The sequence below is a fragment of the Pristiophorus japonicus genome, chromosome 5 (assembly GCF_044704955.1).
Source record: "Pristiophorus japonicus isolate sPriJap1 chromosome 5, sPriJap1.hap1, whole genome shotgun sequence".
Lineage (NCBI taxonomy): Eukaryota > Metazoa > Chordata > Chondrichthyes > Pristiophoridae > Pristiophorus > Pristiophorus japonicus.
Window position 1 is genome coordinate 53,101,773 of NC_091981.1, and position 24,663 is coordinate 53,126,435.

Sequence of the window (24,663 nt, forward strand, 5' to 3'; positions counted from 1 at the left end):
GGAAAACAGGGGTAACTCCCCTCCTCTTCTTCGAAATAGTGCCATGGGATCTTTTATGTCCACCTAAGAGAGCAGACGAGGCCTCGGTTTAACGTCTCAAAAGATGGCACCTCTAACAGTGCAGCACTCCCTCAGATGTGTCAACCTTGATTTTTGTGCTCAAGTCTCTGGAGTGCGACTTGAATCCACAACCTTCTGACTCAGAGGCGAGGGTGCTACCAACTGAATCATGGCTGACACTACAACCCATCTCGTGCCATCCACTCTTTCGACTTTGGTCTACTGGGAGTTCTCCACTCTACCGTTGCTTGCAGAGCTTTCAATCATCATGCCCCTGCACTCCAGAATTCCCTTCCTAAACCCCTCCACCTTACCATACCTCTCCGCACTTTCAAAATTCTATTCAAAACCTACCTCTTCTCCATGCCCTTAGTCACCTTTGCTAACTCTCCTAGTACACTCTTGCTTAGTGTCCAAATATTCCAACTTTCTAAAACATCTTGGGACATTTTGTGATGTTTAAGGTGTTATCTAAAGTAAGCCTTCCAACTATGGAGAAGTTGCTTACTATGTTAAATCAGTTTTGATCTGCCTTAAAATATTAACCACATTTTCCTTTATTCTAACAAAAATCAGTGAATAGGAATTAAGGAATCCAATAAGCAAAGGAAACCTAATGAAGAAATGTGACTTGTTCAGTTACTCTAAGAGTATTACTCCAAGTACATTGCTTTTGTTTGGCAGTATTTGATCAAATCCAGAATTCATCTACCTCATTTTCCAATTCAGTTTGCTAATTGCTAACACTTGGCGCAAAAGTGTTCCATTGTCTTGTACTCATGCCCTTCATCTTGAGGGGCTCAATTTTCCCAAAACTATTTTAAAAAATACAGGTTTTACTGTTATTTATTGCAAGATGTTTTATTTTCTCTCTATTCTCCTGCACTGTGGGTTCAATGTTGCGCTTTAACCAACCACCAGAAAGAGGTGTGTGACGAAGACCTGAGGAAAATAGTTCCGTTAACCTCTGAACAGTTAAGATCAGGCATTCATCCACGTGGAGAATTAGTCACGAACTATACCACTCCATGGTACAACTCAATGGAGCTGCAATGCACTGTAGGAATAGCATTACTGAAATTACTGTTAAAAATGTTTACGTGCCAACCTTGGCTCTGTGGTAGCATTCTCGCTTCCAAGTCAAAAGGTCATTATCACACTGCTGTTTGTAGGAGCTCGTTGAGAGCAAATTAGTTGCCACATTTCCTACATTATAACAGTAACTACACTTCAGCAGTACTTAATTGGCTGTAAATGCACTTTGGGATGTTGAGGTTGTGAAAGGTGCTTTATTACATTCTTTATTCTATTCTTTCTGATAAAAACAAATTAAAAATGTACAACAGCAATGTAAAGTTAATGTTGCAGCAGATGTCCAGCTGAAATACAAGGCTGCAGCAAATGTGGCAGTGTTGTGCAAAAGTTTTCAAAGACTGTTCTTGGCTTTCAGCCTGTCCACAAATTGTGTATTGGCAACAGTGGTACCATTATTCGTTATGGAGAAAGAACAGCCACATTAATAATATACTTATAAAATAAATGACTCAGCAAAACAACTTTTGATTGACCTGGTCTAGCTGAATGCTTAACTGAACCGGTGGTGTTATACTGAATACTTGGCAGCTCTGCTGTTCTCCATTCCCGATGTGGCCATTTTCTGTGCTAAACATGACAACTAGGTGTGCGAGTGTAATAAGGGCATGAATTGCATTGAATAAAATGTGGCAAACATGCCATTGCATTGCAGTCAGGGCTTGTGGAACCTTTAATTGACTGGGGAAATGTTTGCCAAACTCTTTGACAAATATAAAGACTCGTTGACTATTAAACTTTAAAGCAGCACCATCTAAATGATTAGTGTTTTAACAAACTTTTCTTTTTGGAGAATCACCTTGTTTTTTTAAATTATTATGGCGTTTTACAGATTTGGAGGCTCCAAGTGATTTATTTCACCAGTTGACTGATGTGTTTGTAAACTAATTAAAGACTTGGCGTTGTGAATGTGCGAGTTATGTTTGATCTGCGCAATGATTAACATCGAGGGGGCCCAAGATTAGATAAAGAAGGGTGAGAACTTGAAACTCTCTTCTCCTCTTGGAAGTTTACCAAAAATGCAATTAGTTAGCTAAGTAGGGATCGGCAGGTTTACCGCAGATCCTAGCAACAGGTGACACCATATAACACGGTTATAAAACTACATCTTCAACAACTCCCTTCTGGAGCCGTAACCTGGGAAACGTTACCAAGCATTCATTCCTGGAGCCTCTCTCGCTTTAGTTCTCCCTCTGCAGCCGCTTCTTTTAAAATACTATTCCAGTTAACTTCTTACTTAGGAACCTTCATGGTGGTACGTGTATCTTTTTCACAATTAAGCGACGTATGAACTCCGTCCTTCGCCAATATCACTAATTATTCTCCAACACCTCACTGAAGGACATCAGTCTGATCCAAAGCCACCAACACGACCCTCAGCAGTAAGTCACTGAGTGACACCTTTGTCAACCAATCAGAAGCCCCTGACCCTCGGCAGCCACTCGCGTGCCAGGCACCAGCCCCGCCACAGCCAATGAGAGGCGGCGGCTGAAGTGGGTCTTCAGGGCGCAGCGCCGGGTTGGGTGGGGGAGAGGTTTGAAGCGCACGCGTCAACGGAAGTCGGGCGGTTGTCAGTGAGCGCGTTTTGTCAGGCGCGGGCGGTAGAGGCTTGCGGTTGTGACGTTCCATGCGGCGTTGTTGACACTGCGTTCGAAGGGGAGCCCGTCACAATCATGTAGAATGGCAGAACCGCCAAGCATTCCATTTCGAACCACGGGCTCCAGAGTGTTACACCCAATCAGCGTCCTCTTTAATGTGCCGCTGGACCAGGTAAGGAGATCTTCGTCCCCCCAAACCTCTGTAATCCTTTCTCATTCTCCAGCTCGTCAGTCGCTATGCACTCCGATGCGGTATGTGTGACTGATAGCTACAGAGAAGTTGTCCACAGTGACAGTCTGACGTGTTTTGCGGTAGAAATGAACCTGGCTCAGAATGAATGAATGAACGAACGAACCGAGGTTGCTGTGAGGTGGCTTATCTCCCGCATGTGTTGTCTGAAGGTTTGGCTTTTTAAAAAAAACTTGCATCTACCGTTAACGTAGTAAAACTTCCCAAGACGCTTCCCAGGAGCGTGATCAAACAACATTGGCCACCAAGCCACATAAAGGAGATACTGGAAATAAAAATAGAAAATGCTGGAAATGCTCAGCATGTCAGACAGCATCTGTGGAGAGAGAAACCGAGTAAACGTTTCAGATAGAGACAGGAGATATTCGGACAGATGACCAAAAGCTGGCTCAAAGAGGTCGGGTTTAAAGGGCATTGCAAAGGAGGAAGGAGAGGCGGAGAGATTTAGGGAGGGAATTCCAGAGTTTCGGGCCGAGGCAGGTGAAGGCACACCACCAATGCTGGAGTGATTAAAATCGGGGTTGTGCAAGAAGCCAGAATTGGAGAAGTTCAGAGATCTTGGAGGGTTGCAGGGCTGAAGAGGTTACACAGATGTGGTGGAGCGATTCCAAGGAATTATTTTAAAACTAGGATCAGAATTTTAAAATTGAGATTTTGCCTGACCTGGAGGCAGTATAGGTCAGCGAGCACAGGGGCGATGGATTAACATGATTTGGCGAGTTAGGACATGGGCAGCAGAGTTGTGGATGGAATTGGCCCAGAAATTCCTCTTCGGGTCTTCCTGCAGGCAATTGCCTCCTTGCTGGATATTTTTTACGAATTTACCTGGTGGTCTAGGAGGCGCCCTGATTTCTGATGGGGAGGCGTTCTACTCCCGCGCTGCGAAGTACGCTCCTGTGCAGAGGGTCCCAACGCAGAAGATGCAGTCATGTGTGACTGCTCAGCCAATCAGGTAAGTATTTCATGGGTTCCCATGAAGAGCACTGAGACTCGCTAAACTACGACTTCTCAGTGCTTTTGTTCCCATTAATAGCAGTCGCAAAATAATAAAAAAATAAAAAACAGATGACATATATTTAAAATTAATTGAAATTAAAGATATTATGTCTTATAAAAATAAAATATTTTCCCGATTTATGAAAAAAGTTTTTTAAAATTATGGTTAAAAATAAACTTACCATAGTCGGGAGGGTTTTTAACAATAAACAGGGTTTTTAAACAATAAACTGTCTTAATTTTATTTTACAATTCTTTTTGTGTGTTTTAAAACACTTACACCTGTAAAAGTAGGCTATGCACCTGCTTTTTCAGGCGCAAGATTTTTGAGGACATTTGCCGGGCAAGGTATGGGTAAATAGCCCAATCTTGCCCGTACAAATGTCCTCGCTCCCGAACTGGCATCCTCGCTCCAGATCTGCGAATGATCTGTCAAAGCCGGTTTTCATCGCATGCGCATTGTGTGTTGAAAACCGGCTTTTCAGACGCCTTCCCGGAGAAACTTCGTACGGGCCCGGGACATTGGAAATTCTGCCCCATTAAGTTTACAGAGGGTAGTCGGTGGGACGCTGGAATAGTCAGGTCGAGAAATAACAAAGGCGTGGATGAGGGTTTCAGCAGCAAATGAGCTGAGGCAGAGGTGGAGATGGGTGATATTACGGAGGGGGATGTCTTGGTGATGGACAGGATATGGGGTCGGTAGCTATGCTGAGAGTCAAATGGGACATCGAGGTTACGAACAGTCTAGTTCAGCCTCAGTCAGTGGCCAGGGAAAGGGATGGCGACGATGGCCAGGGAACAGTTTGTGACGGGGACTGAAGACAATGGCTTTGGTCTTCCCAAAATTTCTGCTCATCCAATACTGGACAAGTAGCATGACAAATCACAGGCAGTGGGAGGGTTTGAGAGAGATGGAGGTGAGGTAGAGCTGAGGATTGTCAGTGTACATGTCGAACCTGACGCTTTTTCGGATGATGTCACTGAGGGGCAGCATGTAGATGAGAAATAGGAGGGGGCTAAGGATAGATCCTTGGGGATTCGAGAGGTAACTGAGTGAGAAAAGAGGTCATTGCAGGTGATTTTCTGGCTAGGATTAGATAGAAAGGAATGGGACCAGGCAAGGGCAGTCCAACCCAGCTGGACAATGGAGGAGGATGGTGTGGTCCATTGTGTCAAAGGCTGCAGATTGGTCAAGAAGGATGAGTAGTAATAGTTTACCCTGGTTACAGTCACATAGGATGTTATTTATAACTTTGACAAGGGCCATTTTAGTGTTACATTCGGGGCGTAAACCTGATTGAAAAACCTTGTATTTTTGTACAATATTGCGATAGGATCTTCTACCATGCTTCACTTGAGAATTATGGCTTTGTTCACTTTAGACTGGCAGTTCAATCTCTTTTTTTTCCCCCTATAACATCTATTATAATGTTTACTGTCTCTAAAAAGGACTTATCAATGTTTTAGATAGAAAAAGTTAGGCCTGGCGGAAAATAGTGCAAAAATATGTCTTGGTTGTATTTTTGAACATGTACACCCTTTTACTTGATTAGGGTGTCACATATAAAATTGTTGAAATAAAGTTTTTATGATTCATAAAATCTATTGAACTAAGTTACATTTCAGAACCATATCATACCTGCTATATCACATGAAAATAATGATATGACTAGCAAAAACCATGATTTATTGTGATTTGCATTAAATACTGTTGTAAATTTCATTGATGAATTTGTTTAATAAAAAAATAAAGATATTAAAAAACTCATGCCTGTGAACTTTGGCTTTCTTAAATGTTTTATGTATTGTAAGGAATTTTTTTTAATAATCATTCATGGGATATGAACATTGCTGGCAAGGGGCCAGCATTTATTGCCCATCCCCAATTGCCCTTTGTAAGGTTACTAATCTTCAGAGAAGCACAGCAGGAGACCATGAAAAAATGATTCTTACAAGTCTTTGGAATTTAATACAAGCTTTTGGAATTAAACGACAATGGGAGCAAAAAGGCGGCACCTTCAGGGCAGGTGGTGACTCACCCCAATTAAGGACACTTTGTGGTCAGGAACCAAAACTGACTTTATGCAAAGCAACAATGGAGTTGTTACATGAGGCCCTGGAATTGATTGGTCAAGGGTGGGGAAAAACAAGCTCACTTGAGAAGCCAAGTCTGCAAAAAGACTGGATAACAAAGGAATCACCACAGGTGCACATTTTTGGGGAACGAGGTGTTAAGATGGGGAGTCATTGTGGGTCTCGCAGACTCCATGTGCAAACTGGGAACAGAAGAGTCCATTATTGCAGTCAGTCAACCAGGATCACCATAAAGCAACGTATTGATAGAAACACATTATCAGAAACCGCAATATGGGAGATCAGTCAAAACATGGATATAAATATGCGAGCTAGAAGCAGCTCAAGACACAGAAGGACATGTAAGAAGAACAGATGGAAGGAACAGACGGACGTAAAAGAAGGGTACCCGTACAGGTACACGTACACCCGCCACCAGTCAGTCATCCATCATCGTTCGGCGGGATAATGGAAGCGTGGTACCGAAGCGCGGTACAGAATGTACATGGAAGGAACAGCACTGCAGAGAACGGCCAGAAAAATAACCAACCGGTTACGGAACCAACGACCATGAACTTACAAGCTACAACCAGGAAGGGTGATTGTATGTCTCTAGTCGATTTCTCTCCGAAGTCTAGTTCTGCAGTTTTGGTTAGTTTTTCTGCATTATAAAACAAACTGGGTTAAGCCTAAATTTTATGCCACGTGTTGTCCTTTTCCCCTATAAGTTCCGAGGTCAAAGAATCAGGGTGGAGTGTAAAACAAATACACGCCCTGCAGAAGGTGGTGGTGAGCCACCTTTTTTGAACCGCTGCAGTCTGTGTGGTGAAGGCACTCCTGTAGTGCTGTTGGGGAGGGAGTTCCAGGATTTTGACCCAGTCACGATGAAGGAGCAATGATCAATTTCCAAGTCAGGATGTTGTGTGATTTGGAAGGGAACTTGCAGGTGATGTTGTTCCTTTACGTCTGCTGCCCTTGTCCTTCAGGGTGGTAGAGTTCACAGATTTCTGTCGAAGAAGCCTTGGCAAGTTGCTGCAGTGCATCATCATCATAGGCAGTCCCTCGGAATGGAGGAAGTCTTGCTTCCACTTCCAAAGTGCGTTCTTTGATGGCTGAACAGTCTGATACGAGAGCCGCAGACCCTGTTACAGGTGGGACAGACATTCGTCGAGGGAAGGGATCGGTGGGGCTGGTTTGCCGCATGCTCCTTCCGCTGCCTGCGCTTGGGCTCTTCACGCTCTGCGTTGAGACCCGAAGAGCTCAACGCCCTCCCGATGCACTTTCTCCACCTCGGGCGGTCGGCCAGGGTCTCCCAGATGTCAGTGGTGATGTAGCACTTTACCAGGGAGGCTTTGAGGATGTCCTTATAACGTTTTCGCTGCCCTCCTTAGGCTTGTTTACCATGAAGGAGCTCCACATAAAGCATTTGCTTATGGAGTCTCGTATCTGGCATCCGGACTATGTGGCCTGCCCAGCGAAGCTGATTGAGTGTGGTCAGTGCTACAATATTGGGGATGTTAGCCTGGTCGAGGACGCTGATGTTGGTGCGCCTGTCCTCTCGGGACTTGCAGGATCTTGCGGAGACATCGTTGGTGATATATCTCCAGCGACTTGAGGTGCCTTCTATACATCGTCCATGCCACAGATCCCTACAGGAGGGTGGGTATTACTACAGCCCTGTAGACCATGAGCTTGGTGGTAGATTTGGGGGCCTGGTCTTCTAACACTCTTCCTCAGATGGCCGAAGGCTGCACTGGCGCACTGGAGATGATGTTGAATATCCGCCTCAATGTCTGCCTTTGTTGATAAGAGGCTCCCGAGATAAAGGAAATGGTCCACGTTGTCGAGGGCCGCGCCGTGAATCTTGATGATTGGAGGGCAGTGCTGTGTGATGGTGACAGGCTGGTGGAGGACCTTTGTCTTATGGATGTTAAGCGAAAGGCCCATGCTTTCATATGCCTCAGTGAATACATTGACTATATCCTGGAGTTCAACCTCAGAATGTGTGCAGACGCAGGCGTCGTCCGCATACTGCAGCTCAACAACAGAGGTCGGGGTGATCTTGGACCTGGCCTCGAGGTGGCGCAGGTTAAACAGCTTCCCACTGGTTCTGTAGTTTCGTTCCACTCCAGCGGGGAGCTTGTTGATTGTGAGGTGGAGCATGGTGGTGAGGAAGATTGAGAAGAGGGTTGGAGCGATGACGCAGCCCCGTTTGACCCCGGTCCGGACGTGAATTGGGTCTGTGTTGGATCCATTGGTAAGGATCACGGCCTGCATGTTGTTGTGGAGCAGACGATGATGTACACTGCAGCCACGGTGCACTGGTGACAGAGGGGATAAATGTTTAAGGTGGTGGAAGGAGTGCCAATCAAGCGAGCTGCTTTGTCCTGCATGATGTCAAGTTTCTTGAGTGTTGCTGGAGCTGCACTCATCCAGGCAGGTGGAGAGTATCCCATCACACTCCTGACTTGTGCCTTGTAGATAGATGGTGGAAAGGTTTTGGTGAGTCACTCACTGCAGAGTACCAGCCTCTGACCTGCTGTTGCAGCCACAGTATTTATGTGGCTGGTCCAGTTAAGCTTCTGGTTAATGATGACCCCTAGGATGTTGATGGGGGATTCAACAACGGTAATAACATTGAATGTCAAGGGGAGGTGGTTAGACTCTTGCTGGAGATAGTCATTGCCTGGCACTTGTCTGTCGTGAATGTTACTTGCCACTTATCAGCCCAAGCTTGAATGTTGCCCAGGTCTTGCTGGATATGTGTAAAGACTGCTTGATTATCTGAGGAGTTGCACATGGAACTGAACACTGCAATCATCAGCAAACATCCCCACTTCTGACCTTATGATGGAGGGAAGGTCATTGATTAAGCAGTTGAAGATGCTTGTGCTGCCACCTCTGGTAAGTCTATCCTGCAGGTGGCACAGGACATTCCCAGGGATGGTAATGGAGAAGTCTGGGACATTGGCTGAATAGTATGATTCAGTGAGTATGACTGTCAGGCTGTAGTTTGATTAGTCTGTGAGACAGCTCTCCCAATTTTGGCACAAGTCCCCCAATGTTAGCGAGGAGGACTTTGCAGGGTCGACTGGGCTGGGTGTGCCACTGTTGTGTCCAAATCCAGTGCTTAGGATGATGCAGGGTGGTCCGCCCAGTTTTTATCTTGTCATTTTTCCGAGCAACCGATTGGCTTGCTTGGCCATTTCAGAGGGCAGTTAAGAGTCAACCACATTGCTGTGGGTTTGGAGGAAATTGGGGAAAGAAAAATTTATGGGCTGATAAATATAAAGGCCTGGATTTTCTGCCAGGTGATGCTTTTTCAGCGCAATTCGCCTAAAACCAGCGCAAAAGATTGTGGAATTTTAAGTGCAAATTACACTCCGGACAAATTGAGTTTCTGCCATCTTTTGTGCGCATTCAAAAACATCTCGCTAGATGCTGGCCCTGCCTACAAAACTGGCCACGGTGCCAGATGGAATTAATTACCATTGGGAGTTTCTGCTAATTGCGTCTGTTTGCGGGCCTAGGAGGCTCTTAAAATCAATTTTTTTTAGGTGCAAGGGCACTAATAGACATGTTTTAAAAGCTTTTGAATAAATTTTTTTTAAATGTACTAAGAAACTGACTGCTGTATACCAATATAACTAGCACATGGTTCTGTATATTTTTTTATTCTTTTTCAGTTATTTAAAATCGGGCTACTCACAGGTGGTGGATAAACCCATTTTCAGCAGTATTAAGCAAATTGCACCAAATTATCACTCTTAAATACAATAAGGAATATTTTTTGAAGTAAAAATTTTAAAACAAATTACGTTCTAAAACGCTGCCTGATTGCATTGGTTCATTGTAGATTTTACTTTCGCCGATGTGCAAATGAGTTTGAGCGGAAATTTGAGAAAAAAAAGCACTTCACAAAACGAGCTCAATTTCCGGCACAATTTGCACCTGGATTGCCGATTACACCCAAAGCAGAAACTCTAGGTCAAAGTTTTCAAGTTCAATTAAATATGACCTAATTGAAGATATCCTTCAAATGATGGCTGTAACTTGCTGTAGAGTTATGGCAATTCAGGTTACTGTCCCCTAAACCCCACAAGGCATCTTTTTTTGTGCTTTTAAAGGTGCATCTGTACTTTGGCATTGATTTTTTTTTAATACTTAAGTTTGGTCAAATATTGTTTTGATACTATTGATGGGCATGAACTAAGGTTATGTCAAGTCAACTGCATTGCTAAGGTACTTAAAAAAAAAAAAAAAAAAAAATCACTTATGTATGCAGAGGAGCACTACTGGGATCTAGTGTAGAAGGAGTTGCAAGTTGGGATGTGGAGTTGTTGGGGTAGCATTTCTGCTAGGCTGCGTTTGTTTTACCAAAATCGGCAAAACCAGCATAAAAGATCGAATTTCAAATGCAAGCTAAGTCCAGCACAAATCAAATTTCCGTGCCCTTTTACACAGGTTTAAAAAACATCTCGCTGGATGCTGGTCCCGCCCCCAAAACAGATCTGAATCACCACGGCGAATTTCCGGCAATTGCGCCTGTTTGCGGCCCTTGGAGGAGGCTCTTCAAATTAAACAAACAAATTTGCCTTTTTTTTTAATAGGATCACAACTAATAAAGAACTTAACCATAAAGACAAAGAAATTTATAAACTTGAATAATATTATTTCCAGTGTCCCTGCGGTGCCGACTGCTCATGGAAGGCCTCAATTGTACCGGTGGACACTGCATGCTCCTTCTCCAAGGTCATCAGGGCGTGGACAAGACTGGGGAATAGAGGCAGGCAGCCAGAGCAACCAGTCTGATGATTGCATCTAACTTGGACCTGTAAATGGCCCCTTACATCAGAAGTAGAACAACTAGGAGGTCCTCTGCCTTGCCTGTCCCCTTCTGCACTGGGGGGCCAAAGATCAGGAGCGTAGAGCTGAAGTGGAGCCAGAAGTTGAGGAGCAGCCCCTAAAGACTACTACATATGGTGTTCACAGTCTCCCATCGAAGCGCTAAGTCAAGCCTAATTCTGCTTAGCTTCCGAGACTAAACTGGATCAGGCGCTATCGGAGAACCGTGGAAGTTGGCAAAGAGAACTGAATGGTGAGAAGATGCCTTAACAACCTCAAAGATAGGTAGTTCGAAGACTGTGGCTTGAGATTGGGCTTCCTGAGGAGCAGGCTGCTGGAGGAGAGTGTAACCATCCTTGCTTGTGCAAAGAGAATGATTAATGATGTCAGCACGCCAAAGAAACATTACGTACAGGAGATAGTTTTGCACTTCTTGGCTTTGATGTACTTTTGAGTTGAATCACTGAATCCCAAGTTGTGCTGCTGCTTTAATGTCAATGCCCATCAAAATCCTGTTGCATTAAGATAAAGACAGTGGCTGTGTGCCATAGTTAAAGAAGTTACTGGTTCACGGAGCCAGGAAATTAGTTGGTTGGGATAAAAATTGTCTTTCCAGTAGAAAGTGAAAGGTGGTGACAGATGAAAATGATTCTTGCTGGTGGAGCCAGGTTAGTGGGGTTGTGCTGCACTGTGGTATGGGTCTTTTGTTGTTTTGACCTTATTCCTTATGAATTAACTTGCATTTATATAGCATCTTTTACGTCCACAGGACATTCTAAAGCGCTTCACATCCTATGAAGTACTTTTGAAGTAAAGTTATTGTAATGCAGCCAATTTTGTGCATAGCATTAAGATAAATTACTTGTTTTAGTGAGGTTGGTTGATGGATAAATATTGGCCAGGACACTGGGAGAACTCTCCAGCTCTTCGCGTAATGTCATGAAATCTTTTACATTTACCTGAGAGGGCAAACAAGGCCTCGATTTAATGTCTTTAATTTGAAGAACAAAGCACTGAAGTGTCAGCCAAGATTATGTGTTCAAGTCTTTGGAGCGGGGCTTGAACCCACGATATCTTGATTTCGAGGAGGGAGTGCCACCATTTAAATCAAGGCTGATGCTTAAAATTTGCATATACTTTCAAAAATGTCATTTTCTGTTGGCAAGTAATTAGTTGAGAGACAATTCACAACATTTAAACACATTTGGAATATGTAAAATGGCTGGGATCAGAAAGAGGGATTGTAGTTTGAATAATGAAGCAATCCATATTGGAACAGGAAATGTGAAATTAGTATACAATGGATTGGTGTTCATTGCTAACAGTGGGGAGAAAAAAAGATAAAGATTATTGTCCGTTCACTGTCTCCAATCAATACAACACTGCTATCAACAATGCTTCTAGAGTACTTGATTGCATCTTTTTTTATTCGTTCTGGGATATGGGCATCACTCATCCCTAATTGCCCTTGAGAAAGTGGTGGTGAGCCGCCGCCTTGAACCGCTGCAGTCCTTGTGGTGAAGGTACTCCCACAGTGTTGTTCGGGAGTGAGTTCCAGGATTTTGACTCAGCGACGATGAAGAAATGGCAATATATTTTGAAGTCAGGATGGTGTGTAACTCGGATGGGATCGTGCAGGTGATGGTGCTCCCATGTGCCTGCTGCCCTTGTCCTAGGTGGTAGAGGTCACGGGTTTGGGAGGTATTGCCGAAGAAGCCTTGGTGAGTTGCTGTAGTGCATCTTATAGATGGTACAGACTGCAGCCACGTTGCACCGGTGGTGGAGGGAGTGAATGTTGAATGGGGTGCCAATCAAGCGGGCTGCTTTGTCCTTGATTGTGTCGAGCTTCTTGAGTGTTGTTGGAGTTGCACCTATCCATGCAAGTGGAGAATATTCCTTCACACTCCTGACTTGTGCCTTGTAGATGGTGGAAAGGTTTTGGGGAGTCAGGAGGTGAGATGAGGTCCTACGAAACGAATTTAAGGAGCTAGGAGCTAAATTTAAAAAGTAGGACCTCAAAAGTAGTAATCTCGGGATTGCTACCAGTGCCACGTGATAGTCAGAGTAGGAATCGCAGGATAGTGCAGATGAATACGTGGCTTGAGCAGTGGTGCAACAGGGAGGGATTCAAATTCCTGGGGCATTGGAACCGGTTCTGGGGGAGGTGGGACCAGTACAAACCGGACGGTCTGCACCTGGGCAGGACCGGAACCAATGTCCTAGGGGGAGTGTTTGCTAGTGCTGTTGGGGAGGATTTAAACTGATATGGCAGGGGGATGGGAACCAATGCAGGGAGACAGAGGGAAACAAAAAGGAGGCAAAAGCAAAAGACAGAAAGGAGATGAGGAAAAGTGGAGGGCAGAGAAACCCAAGGCAAAGAACAAAAAGGGCCACTGTACAGCAAAATTCTAAAAGGACAAAGGGTGTTAAAAGAACAAGCCTGAAGGCTTTGTGTCTTAATGCAAGGAGTATCCGCAATAAAGTGGATGAATTAACTGTGCAAATAGATGTTAACAAATATGATGTGATTGGGATTACGGAGACGTGGCTCCAGGATGATCAGGGCTGGGAACTCAACATCCAGGGGTATTCAACATTCAGGAAAGATAGAATGAAAGGAAAAGGAGGTGGGGTAGCATTGCTGGTTAAGGAGCAAATTAAGGCAATAGTTCGGAAGGACATTAGCTTGGATGATGTGGAATCTATATGGGTAGAGCTGCAGAATACCAAAGGACAAAAAACGTTAGTGGGAGTTGTGTACAGACCTCCAAATAGTAGTAGTGATGTTGGGGAGGGCATCAAACATGAAATTAGGGGTGCGTGCAATAAAGGTGCAGCAGTTATAATGGGTGACTTTAAAATGCACATAGATTGGGTTAACCAAACTGGAAGCAATACGGTAGAGGAGGATTTCCTGGAGTGCATAAGGGATGGTTTTTTAGACCAATATGTCGAGGAACCAACTAGGGGGGAGGCCATCTTAGACTGGGTGTTGTGTAATGAGAGAGGATTAATTAGCAATCTCGTTGTGCGAGGCCCCTTGGGGAAGAGTGACCATAATATGGTGGAATTCTGCATTAGGATGGAGAATGAAACAGTTAATTCAGAGACCATGGTCCAGAACTTGAAGGGTAACTTTGAAGGTATGAGGCGTGAATTGGCTAGGATAGATTGGCGAATGATACTGAAGAGGTTGACTGTGGATGGGCAAAGGCAGACATTTAGAGACCGCATGGATGAACTACAACAATTGTACATTCCTGTCTGTCGTAAAAATAAAAAAGGGAAGGTGGCTCAACCGTGGCTTTCAAGGGAAATCAGGGATAGCATTAAAGCCAAGGAAGTGGCATACAAATTGGCCAGAAATAGCAGAGAACCCGGGGACTGGGAGAAATTTAGAACTCAGCAGAGGAGGACAAAGGGTTTGATTAGGGCAGGGAAAATGGAGTACGAGAAGAAGCTTGCAGGGAACATTAAGACGGATTGCAAAAGTTTCTATAGATATGTAAAGAGAAAAAGGTTAGTAAAGACAAACGTAGGTCCCCTGCAGTCAGAATCAGGGGAAGTCATAACGGGGAACAAAGAAATGGCGGACCAATTGAACAAGTACTTTGGTTCGGTATTCACTGAGGAGGACACAAACAACCTTCCGGATATAAAAGGGGTCGGAGGGTCTAGTAAGGAGGAGGAACTGAGGGAAATCCTTATTAGTCGGGAAATTGTGTTGGGGAAATTGATGGGATTGAAGGCCGATAAATCCCCAGGGCCTGATGGACTGCATCCCAGAGTACTTAAGGAGGTGGCCTTGGAAATAGTGGATGCATTGACAGTCATTTTCCAACATTCCATTGTCTCTGGATCAGTTCCTATGGAGTGGAGGGTAGCCAATGTAACCCCACTTTTTAAAAAAGGAGGGAGAGAGAAAACAGGGAATTATAGACCGGTCAGCCTGACATCGGTAGTGGGTAAAATGATGGAATCAATTATTAAGGATGTCATAGCAGTGCATTTGGAAAGAGGTAATATGATAGGTCCAAGTCAGCATGGATTTGTGAAAGGGAAATCATGCTTGACAAATCTTCTGGAATTTTTTGAGGATGTTTCCAGTAGAGTGGACAAGGGAGAACCAGTTGATGTGGTATATTTGGACTTTCAGAAGGCTTTCGACAAGGTCCCACACAAGAGATTAATGTGCAAAGTTAAAGCACATGGGATTGGGGGTAGTGTGCTGACATGGATTGAGAACTGGTTGTCAGACAGGAAGCAAAGAGTAGGAGTAAATGGGGACTTTTCAGAATGGCAGGCAGTGACTAGTGGGGTACCGCAAGGTTCTGTGCTGGGGCCCCAGCTGTTTACACTGTACATTAATGATTTAGACGAGGGGATTAAATGTAGTATCTCCAAATTTGCGGATGACACTAAGTTGGGTGGCAGTGTGAGCTGCAAGGAGGATTCTATGAGGCTGCAGAGCGACTTGGATAGGTTAGGTGAGTGGGCAAATGCATGGCAGATGAAGTATAATGTGGATAAATGTGAGGTTATCCACTTTGATGGTAAAAACAGAGAGACAGACTATTATCTGAATGGTGACAGATTAGGAAAAGGGCAGGTGCAAAGAGACCTGGGTGTCATGGTACATCAGTCATTGAAGGTTGGCATGCAGGTACAGCAGGCGGTTAAGAAAGCAAATGGCATGTTGGCCTTCATAGCGAGGGGATTTGAGTACAAGGGCAGGGAGGTGTTGCTACAATTGTACAGGGCCTTGGTGAGGCCACACCTGGAGTATTGTGTACAGTTTTGGTCTCCTAACCTGAGGAAGGACATTCTTGCTATTGAGGGAGTGCAGCGAAGGTTCACCAGACTGATTCCCGGGATGGCGGGACTGACCTATCAAGAAAGACTGGATCAACTGGGCTTGCATTCACTGGAGTTCAGAAAAATGAGAGGGGACCTCATAGAAACGTTTAAAATTCTGACGGGGTTAGACAGGTTAGATGCAGGAAGAATGTTCCCAATGTTGGGGAAGTCCAGAACCAGGGGACACAGTCTAAGGATAAGGGGGAAGCCATTTAGGACCGAGATGAGGAGGAATTTCTTCACCCAGAGAATGGTGAACCTGTGGAATTCTCTACCACAGAAAGTTGTTGAGGCCAATTCACTAAATATATTCAAAAAGGAGTTAGATGAAGTCCTTACTACTAGGGGAATCAAGGGGTATGGTGAGAAAGCAGGAATGGGGTACTGAAGTTGCATGTTCAGCCATGAACTCATTGAATGGCGGTGCAGGCTAGAAGGGCCGAATGGCCAACTCCTGCACCTATTTTCTATGTTTCTATGTTTCTGTGAGACACTTGCCATAGAATACACAGCCTCTGACCCGCTTTTGTTCCCACAGTATTTATGTGGCTGGTCCATGGTGATTCCCAGGATGTTGATGGTGGGGGATTGCATCTTGAGGGTGTTCTATTCTGTCACAACAGGTTATTTTAATTCTGCTTTGCCCACACTCTGGATCCTTGGTGCTAGCTAGGATGTACTTGTACCAGCCAAGAGACAAGAAAATAATTCTTGTTTTATTTTCAAGATTTACTTTTTTCATCTCTCTTGGTTGCATGGGTTTACAAAATTGCTGGTGCATCAGTGTAAATAAAAATATGTTCACCTATTTTATTTTTGAAGCATTATTTTTAATCCAAAAAGTTTTCTCCTTTTTGTTCAATCTGGTATGAGTGTAGTTCAGTTTTAGAATTATACCCTGCAATCATTGGTTCTTACATTCCCTCAGCACGATCCTGTTTTCTCCATTCTGCTGAAAGCAGGTACTCATGCTTGGGTATCGTTCCATATGCAGCAGGGCCCTCTGGAATCTCACTCATCCTTCATGAGTCTCCACACTGAGTGGAGGCAGGCTGTTCAACTGTGGAAGGCACCACAAGAAATCCTGATCCCATTCTTTTATACACACACTTTCCAGTAGGTAGCCATCAGAATTAGCTGATTAACCCCTCCCCGCTCCCCATCTTCCCATTTGTTTGGAAGGCTTTTCCATAACCCCATGGAGTTGCAATGGCCCCAGACACCTTACTTACCTCAAATATCAAAATGAAGGATCTCCTTTTTTTATTTGAAAAAGGAGCCAATCTTGAAATTACATCAGTCAGTCTTTTGGATGTATCGGGAGACAAAAGGAAGTAGAATGGGAGCAGAAGTAAAGTTTGAAAGAAGAAAAGTAAAAGTGGAGGGCAGAGAAACCCAAAGCAAAAAGGGCCACATCAAAATTCTAAAGCGGCAAAGTGTGTTTAAAAAGACAAGCCTGAAGTCTCTGTGCCTCAATGCGAGGAGTATTCGTAATAAGGTGGAGGAATTATCTGCGCAGATAGCAGTTAACGGATATGATGTAATTGGCATCACGAAGACATGGCTCCAGGGTGAGCCAGGGGTATTCAACGTTCAGGAAGGATAGACAGAAAGGAAAAGGAGGTGGGGTGGCATTGCTGGTTAAAGAGGAAATTAATGCAATAGTAAGGAAGGACATTAGCTTGGATGATGTGGAATCGGTATGGGTGGAGCTACGGAATACCAAAGGGCAGAAAACGCTAGTGGGAGTTGTGTACAGACCACCAAACAGTGGTAGCGAGGTTGGGGACAGCATCAAACAAGAAATTTGGGATGCATGCAATAAAGGTACAGCAGTTATCATGGGTGACTTTAATCTACATATAGATTGGGCTAACCAAACTGGTAGCAATGCGGTGGAGGAGGATTTCCTGGAGTGTAAAAGGGATGGTTTTCTGGACCAATATGTCGAGGAACCAATTAGAGAGCTGGCCATCCTAGATTGGGTGATGTGTAATGAGTAAGGACTAATTATCAATCTTGTTGTGCGAGGCCCCTTGAGGAAGAGTGACCATAATATGGTAGAATTCTTTATTAAGATGGAGAGTGACACAGTTAATTCAGAGACTAGGGTCCTGAACTTAAGGAAAGGTAACTTGAGACATGAATTGGCTAGAATAGACTGGCGAGTGATACTTCAAGGGTTGACGGTGGATAGGCAATGGCAAACATTCAAAGATCACATGGATGAACGTCAACAATTGTACATCTCTGTCTGGAGTAAAAATAAAATTGGGAAGGTGGCTCAACCATGGCTAACAAAGGAAATTAAGGATAGTGTTAAATCCAAGGAAGAGGCATATAAATTGGCCAGAAAACCCAAGGACTGGGAGAATTTTATAATACAGCAGAGGAGGACAAAGGGTTTAATTAGGAGGGGGAAAATAGAATACGAGAGGAATCTTGCTGGGAACATAAAAACTGACAGCAAAAGCTTCTATAGAAATGTGAAGAGAAAAAGATTAGTGAAAATGATTAGTAGGTCCCTTGCAGTCAGATTCAGGTGAATTTATAATGGGGAACAAAGAAATGGCGGACCAGTTAAACAAATACTTTGGTTCTGTCTTCACGAAGGAAGACACAAATAATCTTCCGGAAATACTAGGGGACCGAGGGTCTAGTGAGAAGGAGGAACTGAAGGATATCCTTATTAGGCGGGAAATTGTGTTGGGGAAATTGATGGGATTGAAGGCCGATAAATCCCCGGGGCCTGATAGTCTGCATCCAGAGTACTTAAGGAAGTGGCCCTCGAAATAGTGGATGCATTGGTGATCATTTTCCAACAGTCTATCAACTCTGGAACAGTTCCTATGGACTGGAGGGTAGCTAATGTAACATCACTTTTTAAGAAAGGAGGGAGAGAGAAAACGGGTAATTATAGACTGGTTAGTCTGACATCAGGAGTGTGGAAAATGTTCGAATCAATTATCAAAGATGAAATAGCAGCGCATTTGGAAAGCAGTGACGGGATCGGTCCAAGTCACCATGGATTTATGAAAGGGAAATCATGCTTGACAAATTTTCTAGAATGTTTTGAGGATGTAACTGGTAGAGTGGACAAAGGAGAACCAGTGGATGTGGTGTATTTGGACTTTCAAAAGGCTTTTGACAAGGTCCCACACAGGAGATTGGTGTGCAAAATTAAAGGGGGTAATGTACTGACGTGGATAGAGAACTGGTTGGCAGGCAGGAAGCAGAGAGTCGGGATAAACGGGTCCTTTTCAGAATGGCAGGCAGTGACTAGTGGAGTGCCGCAGGGCTCTGCTGGGACCCCAGCTATTTACAAAATACATCAAGGAATTGAGTGTAATATCTCCAAGTCTGCAGATGACACTACGCTGGGTGGCGGTGTGAGCTGTGAGGAGGACGTTAAGAGGCTGCAGGGTGATTTGCACAGGTTAGGTGAGTGGGCAAACGCATAGTAGATGCAGTATAATGTGGATAAATGTGAGGTTATCCACTTTGAGCAAAACACGAAGGCAGAATATTATCTGAATGGCGGCAGACTAGGAAAAGGGGAGGTGCAATGAGATCTGGGTGTCATGGTACATCAGTCATTGAAAGTTGGCATGCAGGTACAGCAGGTGGTGAAGAAGGGAAATGGTATGTTGGCCTTCAGAGCTAGAGGATTTGAGTATAGCAGCAGGGAGGTCTTACTGCAGTTGTACAGGGCCTTAGTGTGGCCTCTCCTGGAATATTGTGTTCAGTTTTGGTCTCTTAACCTGAGGAAGCACGTTCTTGCTATTGAGGGAGTGCAGCGAAGATTCACAAGACTGATTCCAGGGATGGCAGTACTGACATATGAGGAGAGACTGGATCGACTGGGCCTGGAGTTTAGAAGGATGAGAGGGGATCTCATAGAAACATATAAAATTCTGACGGGACTGGACAGGTTAGATGTAGGAAGAATGTTCCCGATGTTGGGGAAGTCCAGAACCAGGGGACACAGTCTTAGTATAAGCCATTTAGGACTGAGATGAGGAGAAACTTCTTCACTCAGCGAGTTGTTAACCTGTGGAATTCCCTACTGCAGAGAGTTGTTGATGCCAGTTCATTGGATATATTCAAGAGGGAGTTAGATATGGCCTTACGACTAAAGTGATCAAGGGGTATGGAGAGAAAGCAGGAAAGGGGTACTGAGGTGAATGATCAGCCATGATCTTATTGAATGGTGGTGCCGGCTCGAAGGGCCGACTGGCCTATTCCCGCACCTATTTTCTATGTTTCTGTATATACCAATGTCATGCTGCTAAATGGCTCAAATTTTGTATTCACGGAACTGCAGCAGATCCCAACTGAACAGATAAGGGACATAGCATGCAGGGATGAAAACAATCAATTGTGAAGTTTTTTACAAGTACTGTTACTGATGGCTGCTAACTTTGAAAAGTGAGACGTCAAACCAATCAACTGTTTATATGAAAATCTTTTTGGCTGCTATCTTGTTTTCTCCATGAAGCAGCATGTTATTAGAAGGATGTTGGAGTACCATGAAGAATTGCTAGACTCGTATTAGGAATACGCTTTTATAATTATGAGGAGGGGCTCAAAACTTGTTTTTTTAAGCTTTTAATATCATGAAAAGTTCTGAGTGGACAATTGGTGCACGATTCTTTCCATTGGTTGGTTAATTCATAGAAATCATAGATATTTACAGCATGGAAGGAGTCTATTCGGCCCATGTCTGTTCCAGTCGAAAAAGAGCTATCCAGCCTAATCCCACTTTCCAGCTCTTGGTTAATAGCCTTCTGGTTACGGCATTGTCAGTGCATATCCAAGTACTTTTAAAATGTAATGAGGGTCTGTGCCTCTACCACCATTTCAGGCAGTGAGCTCCAGACCTACAACGTCCTCTGGATCAAAAACATTCTCCTCAACTCTCCTCTAATTCTTCTACCAATTATTTAAATCTATATCCCTGGTTATTGACCTCTCTGCTAAGAGAAATAGGTCCTTCTTATCCATTCTATCAAAGCCTCTCATAATTTTATACACCTTAATTAAATCTCCCCTCAGCCTCCTCTGTTCCATAAAAAAACAACCCCAGCCTATCCAGTCTTTCTCATAGCTAAAATTCTCCAGTCCTGGCATCATCCTCATAAATCTCCTCTGTACCCTCTCTAGTGCAATCACATCTTTCCTGTAACGTGGTGACCAGTCCTCTAGCTGTGGTCTAACTAGTATTGCATACCGTTCAAGTGTAACCCCCCCTGCTCTTATATTCAATGCCTCAGCTAATAAATGAACGTATCCCATATGCCTTCTTAACCACCTTATCTACTTGTTGTATTACCTTCAGGGATCTGTGAACAAAGGTCCCTCTGTTCCTCTGTACCTCTCTGCATACTACCATTTATTGTGTATTCCCTTGCCTGGTTCGCCCTACCCAAATGCTTTACCTCACAGCTCTGATTGAATTCCATTTGCCACTTTTCTGCTCACCTGACCAGTCCATTGATATCTTCCTCACTATCAACCACATGACCAATTTTTGTATCCTCTGCAAACTTTGTAATCATACCCTCTACATTGAAGTCTAAATCATTGATATATACCACAAAAAGCAAGGGACCCAGTACCGAGCCCTGCAGAACCCCACTGGAAACAGTGTTCCATCATAAAAACACCCGACACGACGACCATTACCCTTTGCTTCCTGCCACTGAGCTAATATTGGATCCAACCTTTGCAGCCTTTCATAATCGGAGTGGCCTTGATGTAAAAGGTTTCAGCCCTGAATGCATCCTGGGTACTACTAGAAATGGGGCTTTAACTTCACAGGCTGCGAGATTATGCATCCAACAGTTGACCTCTCCACGATCACCACCCCAAACTGAAAGTTGTATTCATAGATTGAGAGTTTCAAAAAGAAAAAGACAAACATTAAATGCATTTTCTTGGTAACAAGGGGCATAGATTTAGAATTATCGCTCGAAAAAGGGGACTTGGAGTAAATGCTTTCACTTAAAAGAAACGTTATTAGAACAATATTCTCACTGGGACCAATATCCTCGCAGGGATATTGCTAGTGCTGTTGGGGAGAGTTTAAACCAGCTTGGCAGGGGATGGGAACCTGAGAACAAATTCAATAGGGAAGGAAGAAAAGCTGAAATTGGATAGCAAGAATGTAGAAAGTGAATCTGTAAGACAGAAGAAACCAGGGTTCGTAAGTAGTAATCAAGGAGGTCTTCCTGTGCTAAATGGTATATACTTCAATGCAAGGAATATAGCAAATAAGGCGGATGAACTAAGAACACAGGTAGAAACTTGGGAGTATGACATTATAACCATTACAGAGACATGGCTCAAAGAGGGGCGGGTTTGGCAGCTCAATATTCCTGGTTATAGGATTTTTAGACAAGACTGGGTGGGGTAAAAAGTGGGGGTGGGTCGCGGTATTAATTGAAGAAACTATTATACATGAGAAGAGATGTAATGTAACAGGGATCGTCAAATGAGGCCATATGGGTCGAATTGAAAAATAAAAAAGGGACGATCACATTGCTGGGCATGTATTATAGACCCCCAAACAATGGGAGGGAGATTGAAGAGCAAATATGTAGGCAAATTTCTGTGAAGTCCAAAAACCATAGGGCAGTAATAGTAGAGGATTTTAACTATCTTAATATTGATTGGGACAAATATAGTGTGAAGGGTATCGAGGGTGCGGAATTCTTAAAATGCATTCAAGAGAACTTTTTTCGACAGTATGTAACAAGCCCAACACGAGATGGGCCGGTTTTGGATTCGGTTTTGGGGAATGAAGCTGGGCAGGTAGAAGGGGTATTAGTGAGAGAGCACTTGGGTGCCAATGACCATAATTCAGTCAGATTCAAGGTAGTTATGGATAAGCAAGGATACACCAGGAATAAAAGTCCCAAATTGAGGAAAAGTTAATTTTGCGAAGTTGAGAAGTGATTTGGCCACAGTTGACTGGAAACAGCGACTTGTAGGTAAATCAGTGTCGGAACAGTGGGAAACATTCAAGGAGGAGATCCGGAGGGGTCAGGCCAAACATGTGCCCTTAAAGAAAAAGGGTGGGAATAACGATTCTAGAGTCCCCTGGATGTCTAGGCACTTACAGGGAAGGATAAAGAAAAAAAGAGACGCTTATGTCATATACCAATGGCTAAATAGTATAGAATCTTTGGAGGAATATAGAAAGTTCAGAGGTAAAATTAAAAAGGATGTTTGGAATGTTGAGCGAGCATGAAAAATTCTGGGTAAGTACAATTAAGGAAAACCCAAAGGTGTTCTATAAATATATTAAGAGTAAGAGGGTAACTATTAGAGACCATGGGCTAGACTTTCCACTGATGATCGCCAGGCTATCGCCCATCTATCGCCCAAATAGGCAGGCTATCGCCCATTTTAGCTTAAAAGTGGAAAGTTGGAATGGAACATTGCCCATTGATCGCCGGCCTAGCTTTCGGCACACATGATTCTGCTATCGCCGAGGTGATCGCCCACTGCAACTTCCATCACATCGCCCACACATCGCCAGGCTGATCGCTCGCCGAGAAGATCGCTGGAGAAAAGCTGGTCCTCACTGGCACTACTCAGCAGAACTTGGCACTACGGATGCCATTTTGAACGTCAGAGGAACTGAAAATAGCTGTTTCAACGTGGAACCTATGAGGAGATAATTTGTGAGTGATTTTAAGGGCCTTATTGACTCTTGGCAATCTTCTAATCACATTTAAGTGTTGAGGACAAATCTAAGGGCATTTAGAGCGATTTATAGTGATGGGGTCTGTAATTTCTCCACTCGTGTTGGTCAATAATCACATGCTGCAGACTGAAGATGGGAGAAGATATATTGAAGAGCATTATGAGCCCAATCAGTGAGATGGCAGACTGCTGAGGAGGAGGAGGAAACCTTATACCCGACGCACTTACAGGGAAAAGCAATCATATCTCAACTTGTCCGATAACATGTGCCTTAGGAGGCTGCGCTTCCAAAAGGAGGTCATCGCTGAGATATGCCAGCTCATCAAGGGAGATCTGCAGCCTACCAGCACCATCAGGACCGCACGCCCATTGAGGTAAAGATTACTGCGGCACTTTCCTTCTACGCATCAGGCTCCTTTCAGGCCTCAGCTGGCGACATTTGCGGTATCTCTCAGCACGCCACACATTGCTCCATTCGACAGATGACTAAAACCCTTTATTCTCGCAGGATGGACTTTATAAACTTCCCTATGACCAGGGAGGCACAGACCAAGAGGGCTTTGGGTTTCTTGCGAATATCAAACTTCCCCAAGGTGCAGGGAGCAATAGACTGTACGCACATCGCCCTGAGAGCACCCACACAGGATGTGGAGGTATTTCGTAACCAAAAGGGATTTCACTCCCTGAATGTGCAACTTGTTGTCGACCACAACATGAAGGTTACATACATGACAGTCTAGTTTGACGACAAACACGCTACTCCCTTCTTTAGCTATCACCGTGCCCGCGATCCACTTGGGACCATGTCCATGTTTCAGATCAATTTCCCGTGACACAGTGGTGCGACCATCGTTTACATTTTGTTGCTGCTGCCTGCTCTCTACCTGATCATGCAGGTTGGGGTGAACCAGCGAGAGTCTGGTTTTAAGTGTCCTTTTCATGAGTAGCTCAGCCGGGGGCACCCCTGTGAGCGAGTGGGGTCTCGTGCGGTAGCTGAGCAGTACTCGGGACAGGCAGGTTTGTAGTGAGCCTTCTGTTACTCGTTTGAAGCTCTGTTTGATTGTTTGCACTACCTGCCCATTGGAGGCTGGTTTAAATGGGGCCGATGTGACATGTTTGATCACGTTGCGGGTCATGAATTCTTTAAATTCGGCACTGGTGAAACATGGCCTGTTGTCACTG

At 44.2% G+C, this 24,663-nt stretch overlaps 1 protein-coding gene across 4 annotated transcripts in view; it reads left to right on the forward strand.

The window, feature by feature from the left end:
* The first annotated feature begins 2,739 nt into the window (after positions 1 to 2,739).
* Positions 2,740 to 24,663, forward strand: part of LOC139264342 (lysophospholipid acyltransferase 1-like) — a 192,602-nt gene continuing 170,678 nt past the window's right edge. For 3 of the 4 annotated variants that reach the window (XM_070880628.1, XM_070880629.1, XM_070880631.1), the window contains exon 1: positions 2,740 to 2,922. In XM_070880628.1, the coding sequence (XP_070736729.1) occupies positions 2,833 to 2,922 (90 nt within the window). In that variant the 5' untranslated portion in view covers positions 2,740 to 2,832. The remainder of the gene's footprint in view (positions 2,923 to 24,663) is intronic. The other variant, XM_070880632.1, reaches the window with a different exon arrangement.